At 36.9% G+C, this 13,865-nt stretch overlaps 1 protein-coding gene across 5 annotated transcripts; it reads left to right on the top strand.

The window, feature by feature from the left end:
- The first annotated feature begins 1,054 nt into the window (after positions 1 to 1,054).
- Positions 1,055 to 10,676, top strand: RCK (DNA helicase ROCK-N-ROLLERS). Of its 5 annotated transcripts, none has more exons than XM_088250069.1 (28): positions 1,055 to 1,269; positions 2,556 to 2,645; positions 3,005 to 3,188; positions 3,575 to 3,736; positions 4,148 to 4,385; positions 4,521 to 4,557; positions 4,655 to 4,701; positions 5,004 to 5,041; positions 5,183 to 5,204; positions 5,318 to 5,530; positions 5,628 to 5,784; positions 5,877 to 5,928; positions 6,119 to 6,190; positions 6,339 to 6,388; positions 6,501 to 6,618; positions 6,711 to 6,774; positions 6,868 to 6,951; positions 7,063 to 7,188; positions 7,279 to 7,475; positions 7,585 to 7,773; positions 7,868 to 8,119; positions 8,222 to 8,271; positions 8,445 to 8,462; positions 8,698 to 8,780; positions 8,881 to 9,070; positions 9,182 to 9,219; positions 9,321 to 9,656; positions 9,755 to 10,676. In XM_088250069.1, the coding sequence occupies exons 2-28, from the start codon at positions 2,578 to 2,580 to the stop codon at positions 10,294 to 10,296; spliced, it is 3,627 nt and encodes a 1,208-aa protein (XP_088106195.1). In that variant the 5' UTR covers positions 1,055 to 1,269; positions 2,556 to 2,577; the 3' UTR covers positions 10,297 to 10,676. The 5 variants fall into 5 exon arrangements, with proteins under 5 accessions (XP_088106195.1, XP_088106196.1, XP_088106197.1 ...); XM_088250070.1 differs by lacking the exon at positions 1,055 to 1,269 and adding an exon at positions 1,424 to 2,167; XM_088250071.1 differs by lacking the exon at positions 1,055 to 1,269 and adding an exon at positions 1,424 to 2,171.
- Positions 10,677 to 13,865: the final 3,189 nt, after the last annotated feature.

Raw genomic sequence — 13,865 nt, 5'->3', positions numbered from 1 at the left:
TAGCCAAAATAGAGAACATTGTTGGAGGAAACACTTTTAAGTGGTTTGCTATAATAGCTTTTTAGCAATTTTAGCTAGAATTTGGCTAAATTTTGGAAACTTTCCTTTTGCTATAACCCTTTTGGTTCCACTAAAGAATTTTGATGATAAATCATTTTCCATATTTTTTTTGTCATTCCCTTGGGAGAGCATTAAATGTAAAGTAACCATGAAATACTACTTTAATTTTTAGTAGGAATGTAAAATAAACTTTATTTAATTTTTCAATTATACTCTTGTTGGAAATATAAACTAAATAATGCATTTAATGCTATATTATAATTCTAATTCTAAATTGTTAAAGAGATAAGATGGTCATGAAAAAAGTGCAATTAATGCAAGCCTTAATTTTCTAATATCCCCACCACTATGAAACAAATATGCCCAAACATTGGAAAAATTATAGAATAGTATGGTATCACCACATCAGTTGGTAGTACTTCCATTGATATTCGACCTCCAAAAATGACATATGACATCACCACCGTTACCATTAGCCTACCCCACCCCATCGCCACTTATATCACCACCTTACCCAACCCGTCCAAACTTCTTCAAACATTAGTAAAAGAAATACAACTATTCTAAGAACTAATTGGTGTACAAATCCACTTGTTAAATTACAATGTTTGGAGTTTGGAATTAACTTTCAAGCAAAAGTTTATTGTATGAACTTTTCAGGGTGAGATTGGAGTGGTTATGACTATGAGGATATTTACTCTCTTACATGTAAAGAATAAAGTATCCTATACCTAGAGCTAAAAACTTTTAAAGATTCAAAATCTCAAAACTTGATTATGAAACTATGAAGTATTGTTAAAATTCAACAAGCTTACATTTACGAGTATTTCACCTCTCAAATTTGAATTGCCTTGTAAATTTTTAAAAATTTAATAAACAAAGATGAAAGAGAATCTTATTCAGTGGTCCCGCGTGTTGGATCTTTGCTCCAACGCAAAAAGGTTCACGCATTGCATCACTGATTTCCGGACCCTTCTCCCGCCAAAAGAGCCAGCTCTCTGATTATAAGTAACCTTCAATTTCATCACAGTCCTCCTTTTCTTTCACCTGCAAACTGAGACCTCTCCATCGCGAGAGCCGAAGCTTCTTCCTCTTCCCCTTCCCCAAGATCTATCTTTACCTCTTCCTCTGTTTTCGCATTTTGATTAAACTGACCGTGTTTCTGAATCGAGGACCAGGTCGGGAGCTTCATTTTCAATCGAGGAACGGGTCAGTATTTTCATTTTCACTTCAATTTAATGGCCTGCATTGTTGATATTGAGCGCGCACAAAGGCATAGATTTTTAAGATATCGAACTCATGCTGGTTTCAATTTCGCGGCCTTATTTATTTGTACTTATATACATAATTAGTTAACCCTTCCAAATAGCCCAGAAAATGACTGCCATCAAAAGGCCTAAGCACATATAGCCTCGGCCTGTCCAAATGATGTTCAGCGGTCTCTACCCAAGTAGCTTTCCGGGCGGCAGTTCAATGTTAGTATTCTCGAATAACGGTGCTAGCTGGCTAGTTTTTTCAGAAAAGACTTGCTGCCCCCCTTCCGAATCCCGCTAGTGACTAAGCGCGAGACGAGCCATAACATAAGGGGCGAATCTACTCTTCGTAGAATCGACCATAGATATCTTGTTTTTTCAGTATATTTGCAGAAGAGTAACAGTCCAGTTCCCCGGGCTTTCTCCCTTCTCGACCAGACGAAGGAGATATGCATTCAATTCAGGCGGGTAAGGGCTTGGCTTGACCCTGTGTTCTCCCCTGGTCGGGTCGGAGGCGAAGACTGGCAAAGTTCATCATTCAATGGTGGGGTGCTCATAGAAAAGAAGGCGTCTCCCAACAAGAAGATTTCCTTCCCTTCCTGCTGAACTCTCTCTTAGTTCCCCCACCAGCTAATGCTAAAAGGCAGTCCGAATCTATAAGAGGGCCACCCTGTGGGTGGGCCTTCATGAGTTTTAGCGACGGAATAGCAGTGCTTCAATCGAGAAGAGAGGCCGTGGTCGAGAAGCCTGGAGTCGTAAATTTGCAGTTTCATGAAATTTAAATATCAAGTTCGATCAAATCAAGAACTTAAGAGTTCTAAAATTCCTCGTTGCAGACTTTGAGAACTGATTCTGTCGGTGATTTTGATTTACCTCGATTCCGAATATTTGAATAGGAATATGAAGAGATTTAACATGTTTATGTGCTGTTTGATAATTGATCTCTGTAACTTGTTGGATTTATGATCTTACAAGCAACTTCCTGCAAATTTGAGACTTATAATTTGTTTAGTCAATATCCTTTTGATTTGATTCCTTTAAGCGACGTGTATCATTTGCTCTGTTTTTCTTTTCCTCCTGTGAATTTTAGCATGAAATTCCACTGGATCTGGATATGCTAGGGAATGAAATTTATCAATAATCTATCATACTTCTGATAAGCAAATAGATATAAGTCTTACAAATGCAATCAATTATGTGGATCTTAATCTGATGATAATTTTTTTTTTTCGCTTCTCTCAGTCTTTCAGGAAACGAGTTCAACATGGATTCATATACACTTAAGTCTTTGGAAGATTTGCCTGCTCCTTTTCGTTCATCTTTTAATTTTAGGTAATATCCTTGTCAACTCAAATTCTATTAAAAGGGGTTTTGTTGGATGGCTGTTCTGAAAGCTTGAGTACTGGAACCAGTTTGTTTCTGTTTTTTTTTCGTTTTGCTCTTTTCAAATACAAATGAGCATATTTCTGTAGCTTGTATTACATGTCCGTAAGATGAAGGCACAACCACTAGTTCAACCATTCTGACAAAATTCCTTTTACTTGCTTGCAAATGCTGCATATTTCTAACATTGGAGATGCATAATGACTTCGAGATAATAATTGGTTCATCTGGATTGTGTGATGTTCTCTGTACTATCCACATGGTGCATTAAGATGTGCTTAATATGTAATCCTTTCCTGTATATGCAGGTACTTCAATTCTCTGCAGAGTGAATGCTTTCCTGTTTGTTTCCACTCAGATGCAAACATGGTTGTGTCAGCGCCAACTGGAAGTGGTAAAACAGTCATCTTTGAGCTTTGCATTTTGAGGCTCCTTTCACGATTCCTCTCTGAGGATGGGAGGCTCATTCATACAAATGGAACTCTCAAAACAGTAAGTTTTGTATGTCTTCAACCAAAAGGGTAGTCAGCATTTAGGCAGTGCTACAATATATGCGTGGGAGCCTTAATTTCTTGATTTGTGCTTTTAAAAGAACCACAAATGCTTTCAAAGATCTTCTTTTATATTTGCTTCAATGATTAATTTTGTCTTCTCAGTTTTTCTCCATATGATATGTTCTCATTCTGATTTAGGCTCTGGCTACAGCTCAGTTTTCATTTTTCCTTTTTTGTTATAGGAAATTCCACTCTCTTGCATTGTTGCACATGGTGCACTATTTTAGGCTAGAAGTTGATGTAGTCTTTTTTTTTTTGTTGGATTAAAGTTTGTGCCTTCCCTCACTATCCCACAATTAATTTTTTGTTCTGTGTGGAATGAAGATCTATATAGCCCCGTCAAAAGCTTTAGTCCAGGAGAAGGTTCGCGATTGGAATCAGAAGTTCGGGTCTTGGGGGATAAATTGCTTGGAGCTCACTGGAGATAACGAATTTTACAACACCAGGAATATACAGGAAGCAGATATTATTTTAACCACTCCTGAGGTGAGTATGAAGATGTTTGCTACACAAATATACAAACTAAAAACTTAAAGTACCTATGTACTTCCAATCACGGTAACGGAAAAAGATTCAAGTGCGTTCTCAAAACAAATTTGTAACTTATACTAAATAAATTCAACGAAGCTGCCCTATGTTGGGTCAACAACGCAATCCCTTCAGGTTCCTGCCTTTTCTAGCCCGTGTCAACCTGCATTCTCTCCTGGTCTCTCCTTTATAATCACCTCAATTTAATTCCAATTCCTCCTTGGCTTCTATCGACTTTCATATGCACATACATTTATGCTTCAACATATTTCATCATATATAATCTCTATAAAAAAACGCTTCATTCTCAGTTCTACCAATCTTTTAAAACTATACAATAAAAGCGTCACTAATTCTTTTCCTAAATAGAAATTTGATGCAGTAACCCGGTATCGTGCAAAGGATGGTGGACTGAGCTTTTTCAGCGATATAGCACTTCTACTTATTGATGAAGTTCATCTTTTGAATGATCCTCGTGGAGCGGTTTTGGAGGCAATAGTTAGTAGAATAAAAATGCTTGCTCACAACCCTGAACTGAAATCAAGCTCTCTGGCTCATGTTCGTTTTCTAGCTGTCTCTGCTACCATTCCAAATATTGAGGACCTTGGTAAGATTTGTATTCAATGGTAATTTTGATAGTTAAAAGAAAGAGCATGACTGGAGTTTATTGCATTTACTATTTCTAAAAGATTACAAGTGATAAATGATTTAACAATTATAAATTGTGTGTAAACCACTGCAGCGGAATGGCTCAAGGTTCCTGTCCGAGGAGTTAAAAGGTATCTTGACCTTTTATGCTATTGCATTAGGTTATCCTTTTTATCTTCATTAATATGAGCATCCAGTTATTTTTTACTATTTCTGCTGTCCCTACAGGTTTGGAGAAGAAATGAGGCCTGTAAAGTTGACTACAAAAGTTTTCGGTATGCATATATGTCATGATTCTCCATTCACAATTTATGTTTCTTATCAAGTGCTCTACTTTCCTAATCCTTTTGATCGGAACTCGCTGTACATACTCTGTTCTTTTTGTTAAGTATTTTTTAAGAGGAAAAACTTCCTGATATATCCTTTATTGGAGGAAGACAAATGCTTGTTAGTTATCACTTCGTGTTGACAACAAAAGTTTTTGGTATACCTTTATGAATTTGCAGAAGCATGGTCTTTCTTTAATCATATTTGGTTCCCATTTATTATTTCATATTCAAAACTACCTCTTTTGCAGGCTACACTCCAGCAAAAAATGATTTTCTATTTGAAAAGGTAATTGTTTAGACTACGTTCTTGATAATATTAAAACATATGCTCCTATTTTCCAAGAAATGCATTTACTAGGAAAATAGGTACTTGAAAAATAGACCCAATATTCACTCTTCTGATGGTTTATATTGTTCCCTTTTCCAGCGCCTTCAAAACTACATTTTCGGTAAAGATGACATTTCGATAGATGCCCCTCCTTTATATCTGTATCTGTTTTTCTTGTGAAACTTCAACGCTAAAAAATCATGAATAACTTATATACTTACAACTGATTCACAGATATCCTCATGCAATATTCGAGAGGGAAATCTGCTCTGGTTTTCTGTTCTACTAGAAAAGGTGCACAAGAAGCAGCACATAGACTCTCTCAGACAGTCATGGCCTTTGGCCATTCAAATCCATTCATTAAAAACAGAGAACAGCAAGAGAGGCTAAGGGAAGCTTCATTATCATGCAGTGACAAACAAATGCAATCTTATATTCCTTATGGTGGTATAAGAGCTACTTGTTTGCTGTTCAGCTCACAGTAAACTTTAATTTATTGCAAGTCCCACACTGAGTTGTTAACAAATAAATTGTTTGTTTGCAGTTGGTTATCACAATGGTGGCCTTTCCATGAAGGATCGTAATCTCATCGAAAGTCTTTTTCTTAAGGGTGATATTCAAATTTTGTGCACAACGAATACTCTTGCTCATGGAATCAACCTACCGGCACATACAGTAGTCATAAAATCAACACAACACTTGTATGTTTGAACTTCCATTTCTTGAAATCATTATAATGAAACTTGAGAGGACATCTTCTGTGTTTATTAATTAACATGTGCATTTTGCCCAGCAACAAAGAAAAAGGTCTCTACATGGAATATGACAGATCTACAATACAACAGGTTTGTTAATTCGGATACTTTTTAAGAAGGAATGTTTCCAATTATGCATGATTGGGATATGATATATTATGTCATTTAAATAATCAAGGTTCTATTTGAAAGAAATGACGCCATAAGAAAGTAAAAAGAAAACCTTGTCCCATTAACTGTAATTTGAGTTTCACATTAGGTTAGTTGTATCACCCTGCAGATGTGTGGGAGGGCAGGTCGGCCACCATTTGATGATACAGGAATGGTTATAATCATGACAAGAAGAGATACGGTAGTTTAATGTCTTTCTTCCTTCATTTTCACTGCTGAGTGCATTTTTCATTAGTCTCTTCATTGTTTTAGAAATTGAACAAGTCCTGTTTGGTCTCAGAAGTTCTTTTCCTTTAGGAATACGTAATTGTCTTCTTACTTGATCTCAGGTTCACTTATACGAGAATCTCTTGAATGGATGTGAGATGGTGGAATCGCAGTATGTGTTATAATTTTATCACAGAATGAATTTGGTTCCCTGGGCTTTTTGAGGGTATATTGAAGAAGTTATTGCATGTCTTCTGATGAAGTTGTTTTGTCTCCTTCATTAGATTGCTTTCATGTTTGACGGAGCATTTAACTGCAGAGATAGTTCAACTGACTGTCTCTAATATTCCAAGCGCAATTGAATGGATGAAGTGCTCTTTCTTGTATGTGAGAATGAAGAAGGCACGTAATAATCACGGCACCCATTTAAATGGATATCTTTCATATATTTCTTTCCCATTTTACTAACTTCAGATTTTTTAATGCATAATCAGAACCCTGGGCACTATGCAGTTAGAAAAGTGATTTCTAAGGACCACATAGAAAAACATATGCAAGGTACTGAAACTGTTTACTTGTAGAATTATCAAGGGATTTCCTCGCCCTTGTATCTCTATCTCTCATTTGATTGTCAATGTTGTTTTCTATCAGACGTCTGTGTAAAGAAAGTTAATGAGTTGTCCCACCATCAGATGATCTGGACGGATAAAGATGGTTTTCTCTTGAAACCGCTAGGTATCAATACCATTAACCCATAACACAGTACCTTTCAGAATTCACGCTTGACCAAAATATTACTAATTTCTAATGTTCTTTTTTTTTTTCTTTCCCTTTTTCGTCCGTTAGAACCTGGGAGGCTGATGACGAAATACTACCTGAAATTTGACACAATGAAACACATTATGCAGACACCCGTAAACTGCAGTTTGGAAGATGCTCTTCATGTTATATGCCGTTCTGAGGAAATTGCATGTAATGTATATTTAAGTACTTCCTGCCATTTCACTGTTGTTTAGAAAAGTCAAATGAAGGAATTATGTATCTATCTACTGGTGTATGTAGGGATACAGCTCAGACGTAATGAGAAGAAGCTTCTAAATGACATAAACGCTGATAAAGATGGTCGACTTCGCTTTCATATCTTTGATGACAAAGGGAAGCGAAAAAAGCGTATTCAAACCAGAGAAGAAAAGATATTTGTTCTGGCTAATGACTGCTTGACTGGTGATCCTTCGGTTCATGATTTATCCCTTACCCAGGTTTTGTTGCTCATAACCTTTAATGTGTTCCTTCATAATCTTGATCCCTGTTGCATTTGATTATATTCAGAGCTAGATTGTTGAAATCAAATTGGTTTCTGTGTCATAGGATATGAACTCCATATGCTCAAATGGCTGTAGAATTGCCAGGTGCATGAAAGAATTTTTTATTTACCAAAAGAATTACAAAGGAGCCCTGAACTCAATGCTTCTGGCAAAGTCATTATATCAAAAACTCTGGGATGACAGTCCATACCTGCTGAAACAATTACCTGGGATTGGAATGGTGACTGCAAAGGTATCCCACTTCATTATATGTTCGGGAATTAAACTCGCTTTTTATATCCTTGGGTCACTTAAATATTGACCCTTTGCAATTCTTCTTCCTTCAGGCACTACATTCAATGGGAGTAAAGTCATTTGGGACACTGGCTGAGGCTGATCCCAGGAGAATAGAGATAGTCACTGGTCGAAAGTACCCTTTTGGAAACCATTTAAAAGACTCTCTACACTTGCTACCTCCAAAAGTTGAGATGAAGGTTGAGGACACTGAATGCCAGAGGCAAGGGAAATTGAAGCTTGTGGTAACATTGACTCGGCTATCACAGACATTCCAACCAACCAAACGACACTATGCTGATATGGTATATTCTAGCAGGGCTCTGCATAATTTTGTCAAATGTTTGATGCAATATTACTTTTAGTGTAGTTATGCAAATCTAATTCTAAGATTTTATTTGCTACAGATTGTTGGTTCGGAAGAAGATAACCTGATTCTCTTTCATGAGAAAATAAGGTGACCCTAACTTAGTCGCTTACTTTTAATCTTTGGTTTTTTGCACAAGATGAAAGGAGAATAGCAAGGGGTTCCTGCCAACTTGTTTACTAGACCTAATATGTAGCTTTTTTCTTTTGGCCGGAGGTGGTTCGATAACCTTCCTGTTTCTATTCTATGCTTTCTGGCTGCAGAGTGGAAGAATTCTCCAGGTGTGCAGCCTTAACGCGTTAGTTCTCTCTTTGAAAACATGGAAGCATGTTAGGCGTATGATAACACTGATTATTAAAATTTAACTTAGTAACCTTTACAGTATGATTAAGTCACTAGAAGAAGCTCAGGTTTCTGGTTGACAACACAAGATTTTCCCCTTTTTTGTTCTGGGAGAGCTTTTGAGAGTGCATGATTATTACCTTGTTTAGTCTGAGGTTGGTTTGTTTCGTGCAGCCCCTATAGCGCAACAATTCTCCTGTCAAATCCCCAGCAAGGAAAGCTGACTGTAAAGGCAAATCTTATTTTTGAAGAATACAGTAAAGCCGCTATCCTGATATTTCTGGTTTCTGGCACTTGACAATAGTCTGGCATAAATTCCTGGGTTATTATTTTAAATTTGTTGTTTTATTCACGCAGTTGGCATTGATATCTACCAAAAACTTATATTTATGAAGGACAATTTAAGTGTGAATAACAAACGGGGAAAGAAACCACCCTCTTTTCCCCCACCTGAGGAAGTATGTATCATCGAAGATGATGCTATACGTCAGTCTCCAACCAAAGAGCTTCTGAACTCGACCAAATCCAAGAGGGTAAATGATTCCATGTGAGTGTTTCTTCACTGATATTTGCATTTCATTTCTGATTATTAAAATTGCTTTTCAGGGGTCCGACAATTTGGTTTGTTTTACTTGATTATTTGGGTTTTCTATACCAGGCCCAGTTTCAACCTCCTGGATGAAGAGTCTGAAGAAGGTAGAGCTTAATTGATAGAAATGATGATGCTAAGTATTTTACTTTCTTTTTTCAATCCTTTTCCCCTACTCGCCAACAAATTTTACCTAAAATCTTTGTAGACGAGGCTGCTGCCAATGTTCACGAAGATGAGATTGCTGCCAAGGCTGAAGACGGTGAATGCAAAATCATTACACAACAAACAGTATTTGACCACATACGTGAGAAAGCGAAGAACTTCCCTGTCTTGGCGGCATCAAATGTTGTGTGCTCTCCATCCTCAGAGCCCTTAGTTTTGACAAGAAAACGTGCTCGTGAGAAGCAGCTTGAACCCTATAATGAAGTTCAGGTTTTGGAAGAGTTGGAATGGAATAAAATTCCAAGATGGGCGGTGGTGAATCCATCTTCAGAATTTAAAGAGACGGAACAAAATCAACATAGCCTTATGGATGAGAGAGGTGACAAGACACAAACACACTCGCAATCACTTTTTTGGTTCTTATGTATGTTATGTGGAGTTTTTAATCATTATGCTTTTTGTTTTTCTCTACTGAAGCTGGGCTTCCTCTTGAACCTGGAGATGGCGCATTCAAAACTTCAAGAGAAGAAACAATATTTGAGCACATACAAACAAAAGCCAAGAATTTTCCGGTGATCAACAAATCGAAGGTGGTGGTGTCCGGGTCCTTAACCAAAACAAAAGAACAACCCTCTAAGAATCATCCTGTGTTGAGCATGGATCCTTCTGGCGTGCAAAAAGGAACAAACTCAAATGAAGTATTGAGAAACACTGCACTCATCTCAGATTTGGAAACCAAAGAGGTGGAAAAAGATGAATGCGGGATATCGAATGCTTCTCCTAGAGGTTTAGGCAACGCTGCTCATCTATCATCTCGTAAAATGCTATCGTTTGATATCTCCATGTTGAAGAATACCAGGCCATCAGCAGATCCAGGCAGCTCCATGGAGAGCAGAAGAAGGAAACAGCAGCCGTCTCCAATTGTACCACAAAGACAGTGCTGCACATTGACAACAGTTGCCAAAACCAGGGAAGTAGAAACATTTCTTGGATTTCAGAGTGTCTTTTCTTTTCTCTGATGTTTCTTCCGATACACAAAAATGAGACGATAGATATATCAGTATAGAGGAAACTTACTTTTTCAGATTATAACTTCATGCGGGTAGCAACGTATATGACCCACAAATTGAAACTTGGGATCAGTGGGATGGATATATACTTACTGGTTGGCTTCTCAATTACTGTCCAGAAAAGTGCTTTACGAGGTATGAATGATTAATTTTGAATGAAAAGTGAGGTTTAAGGACGTCATAAACCCAGCTGGTTTGCCGCTTTCCTATTTCTAGTTCATTTAAGAAAGAAACGTAGCAGCTTGCCGTGGAATGATTTTCTAGATGTTTTGTTTGTTAATATACTCCAACACAAATAGTACTTGTTCATGAATCATTGGTTTCCCTCTCGCAGTCACTGGTCATAAATATATTCCTTTTTGTTATAGTATTCTTCAATCTTTAATTTTTCGAAAAAAAATTATAGTATACTGACTCTAGTACATGTATTTACTATTTGCCGAGTAGCGTATTTGGAAACTGATCCAAGATTGTCGAAAACTTTTATCTTGGCTGGTCAATTGTTTGAATTTTGGGGGTTTTTTTTAGGGCCTTTCATATTGAGCGGGCGATAACATACTAAGCTCTTACACATTAGACGAATGCTATGACTTGAATTTTGACCCTTTTGTTATTATTACTAATACTTTTTCGACAGTCCTTTTTCTTAAAGAAGGAAAGCAAAGGCCAACGGTGGAAGTCCATTTCCGAGAAGGCTTCAATGTTCCTAGGCACTGGCAAAATGATATATTGAGGCAGTGACATCCTAATATGATAAATTTACTCTAAAGTTATCCAAAGTTTCATTATTCAAAGGTTTTTTTCGGTGTCAGTCTCATTCCCTATAAATAGTTTTTATTTGTAATGCATGCGCTAAATAAGGTTGTGGAGGGAGCATAATGTCATTGCGCCAGTATTTCAATTCAATCACGCATTGTCACGCAAAAAGTTTAAAAAGCATCGTACACAATTGGTTTAGAATATGTGATTGGTAAAAAGCGTCATACACAATTGGTTTAGAATTCGCTATTAATTTGAAATCCCGACACAAATAGCGTAAAAAAGATAAAACAGGCCATTAACTCGTGATTGGCTTGGAATACCGACACAGTCACATCCAGTAACTCTTTACTCTCTCGATGAGGGTCACGCTATATGCACGCCCCCATTTGCAGTTATATATATGTTACATAAAATTTCTCATAAAAGCAGCTAGCACAGAGTATACCAATTAACCACTAAGCAAACCCAAGCCATCGATGTCTTCAGAAGCTTCGGAAAACGTCGAAATGTCCCGTATCCGTAGAATCGCGGAATGGATGGAATCAGATACAGAGTCTGATGATCTCCATGGCTTGCGTAGTCGTCTCATAATTCGTTTGCAGATGGAGGTAGGACGACACTACATACGGCGCCGTCTACTAGCAGACGACAACTTCAATATCAATACAAGTATTAATAATTTCAATAATATTCGTAATAACGGGCCGTTGGCGGCGGCGGCATCCAAGGCCTCCATAGACGCCATGCCAAGAGTGACCGTCACGAGCCAAGGCGCCGAGTGCAGTATCTGCTTGGAAGGCTTGGAGGTCGGCGCTGAAGCCAGAGAGATGCCCTGCAAACACAGGTTTCACTCGCTTTGTATCGAATTGTGGCTCGGCAGGCGAGGCTCCTGTCCGCTTTGCAGGTTCTCTATGCCCTAGGAAGGAACATCATTGGATTAATTGAGATTAATCCCCTTAATTAATGTCTGGTTTGAATTGGATTATCATTTGCTTTCTTAGGCTCCTTTTGGAATGAAGGAAACATTTTGTTCATGAAAGCTTTTTTAGAAGTGCTTTACTAGAAGATCGTCAAAGAAATTTCAATTTGGCTTTTTAGTTGTCCCTAAATTTAGATCGGATTTACATTTTGGTCCTCCAATTCGTAAAATGATTGTTGTAGTCCCTCAATTCTACTTACGTTAGTCCTGTCGTCATATTTGTTAAATTTTGTCAAATTTAAGTGTAAAATTATCACTTCAAATCAAACCCCCATCACCCACACCAAACATCACTCCCATTACCACTTTGTACTCAAATCTACCATTTCCACTACCACAAGAACAAACCTCAGTTGCTTTCTTTTGAATTGTTTTATTTACACCCATCAAACATCCAAGTTCACCCCACTATTTTTTCAAAACCTTAAAATCTAATTATACCTTTCATAATAAATTAAAATTTTATTATTTCAACACCAACAACCCCAAATTCGACCAACCACTTCTCATTGATAAACATAAAAATACGATTTTGTCCATTATAAAAAAAATATAAAAATATTGTTTTGTCCCTAAATTTGACATAGACTAACCCTATTGAACGAAGTGGATTTCATGAACTACAAAAACTATTTTGCAAATTCGAGAACAAGAATGCAAATCAAGTATAAATTTAAGAATTATGGCAACTAAAAAACCATTTCAATTTATTGAAAATCCAAAGAAGTTATGAAGGAAGCACTTACCAAGTGCTTCTCCTCCATAAATACCTTTTGTGACACACTTGGAAGTAATTATTAAAGAAGCACTCTCTAAAAAAACGCTTTATTAATTTTTTTTTTTCAAACGCTATCACAAATGATAATGGTGATCTTATCTTGAGATGCTTTTAACTATTTCAAAAGCTGCTCACCAATAGGCCTCAGTGGCAATATGCAAAAGTAATTCAAAAAACGACACAAAAAAAACGACGTGATGTGCTCTGCATTTGGTATTGGTTATGGTAACGTACCGATGGTATGTCGCTAGCAGCACGAAACAACGCAGCGACGTGGTTCAACACCTGGCGGGCTAGGACGTGTCGGAATCCCGAATCACGTGCTTGACTTGACGTATGCGCTCGCGAAATTTCGAAAGAGTTAACAACTTTTCTTTGGTTATTTGCTTTGCAGGCATGTATATACAGTAATAGCTTTGCATGTGTAATATATGTTGGAGAACAATCAGGATGCAACTCTAATAAATTTAAGATAACATAATTTAAATACAACTTAAATGATTTCAATAGAATTATAATATGAATCAAAATGTAAATTAATAACATTATACAGCAAAAATAAAAAGAGGTTTGTAAATGCAACATCCAGACAAAATGCCGCCCCTACACTTGTGCCTTATAGTTCTTCAGGCGTCTATTTCCAAGATATAACTATCCCTACATTTGTGCCTTATAGTTCTTCAGGTATCTATTTTCGAGATACAATTATCAATAATTCAAAACTCTGGTGAATTGTATTTGTTTTTTCTCTTTCAAATAGTGAGTGATTTTGTGAGTGATTATTTAGTGCCTATTTCTGTAATAGGGTTGGTTATTTAAAGACATCTAGATAACTTTTCATGAGCAGTTACAATTGCTGTAACAAGATAGGTTTAATTTGATTTTCAAATTTTAAAAAAGAACATTTGAATTTAAACATCAAAGCTCAAAAGCTACGTTGATTCAAATTTCCGCAAGTTTTGTTTTGAGACCAAATCTACATAAATGTGAGGGCTCGAA

Source organism: Prunus avium, chromosome 3, assembly GCF_965620075.1.
Source record: "Prunus avium chromosome 3, drPruAviu1.hap1.1, whole genome shotgun sequence".
NCBI classification, from domain to species: domain Eukaryota; kingdom Viridiplantae; phylum Streptophyta; class Magnoliopsida; order Rosales; family Rosaceae; genus Prunus; species Prunus avium.
Note: the sequence above shows the minus strand (reverse complement) of the source record. Positions and strands in the feature narration are given on the sequence as shown.

Excerpts from the sequence above, each read along its gene's own strand:
- RCK (XM_088250069.1), top strand. The coding sequence starts at position 2,578 with ATGGATTCATATACACTTAAGTCTTTGGAAGATTTGCCTGCTCCTTTT. Across the intron at positions 4,386-4,520 it reads TCCAAATATTGAGGACCTTG|CGGAATGGCTCAAGGTTCCT; the intron begins GTAAGATTTGTA and ends AAACCACTGCAG. Across the intron at positions 9,657-9,754 it reads TAGCCTTATGGATGAGAGAG|CTGGGCTTCCTCTTGAACCT; the intron begins GTGACAAGACAC and ends TCTCTACTGAAG.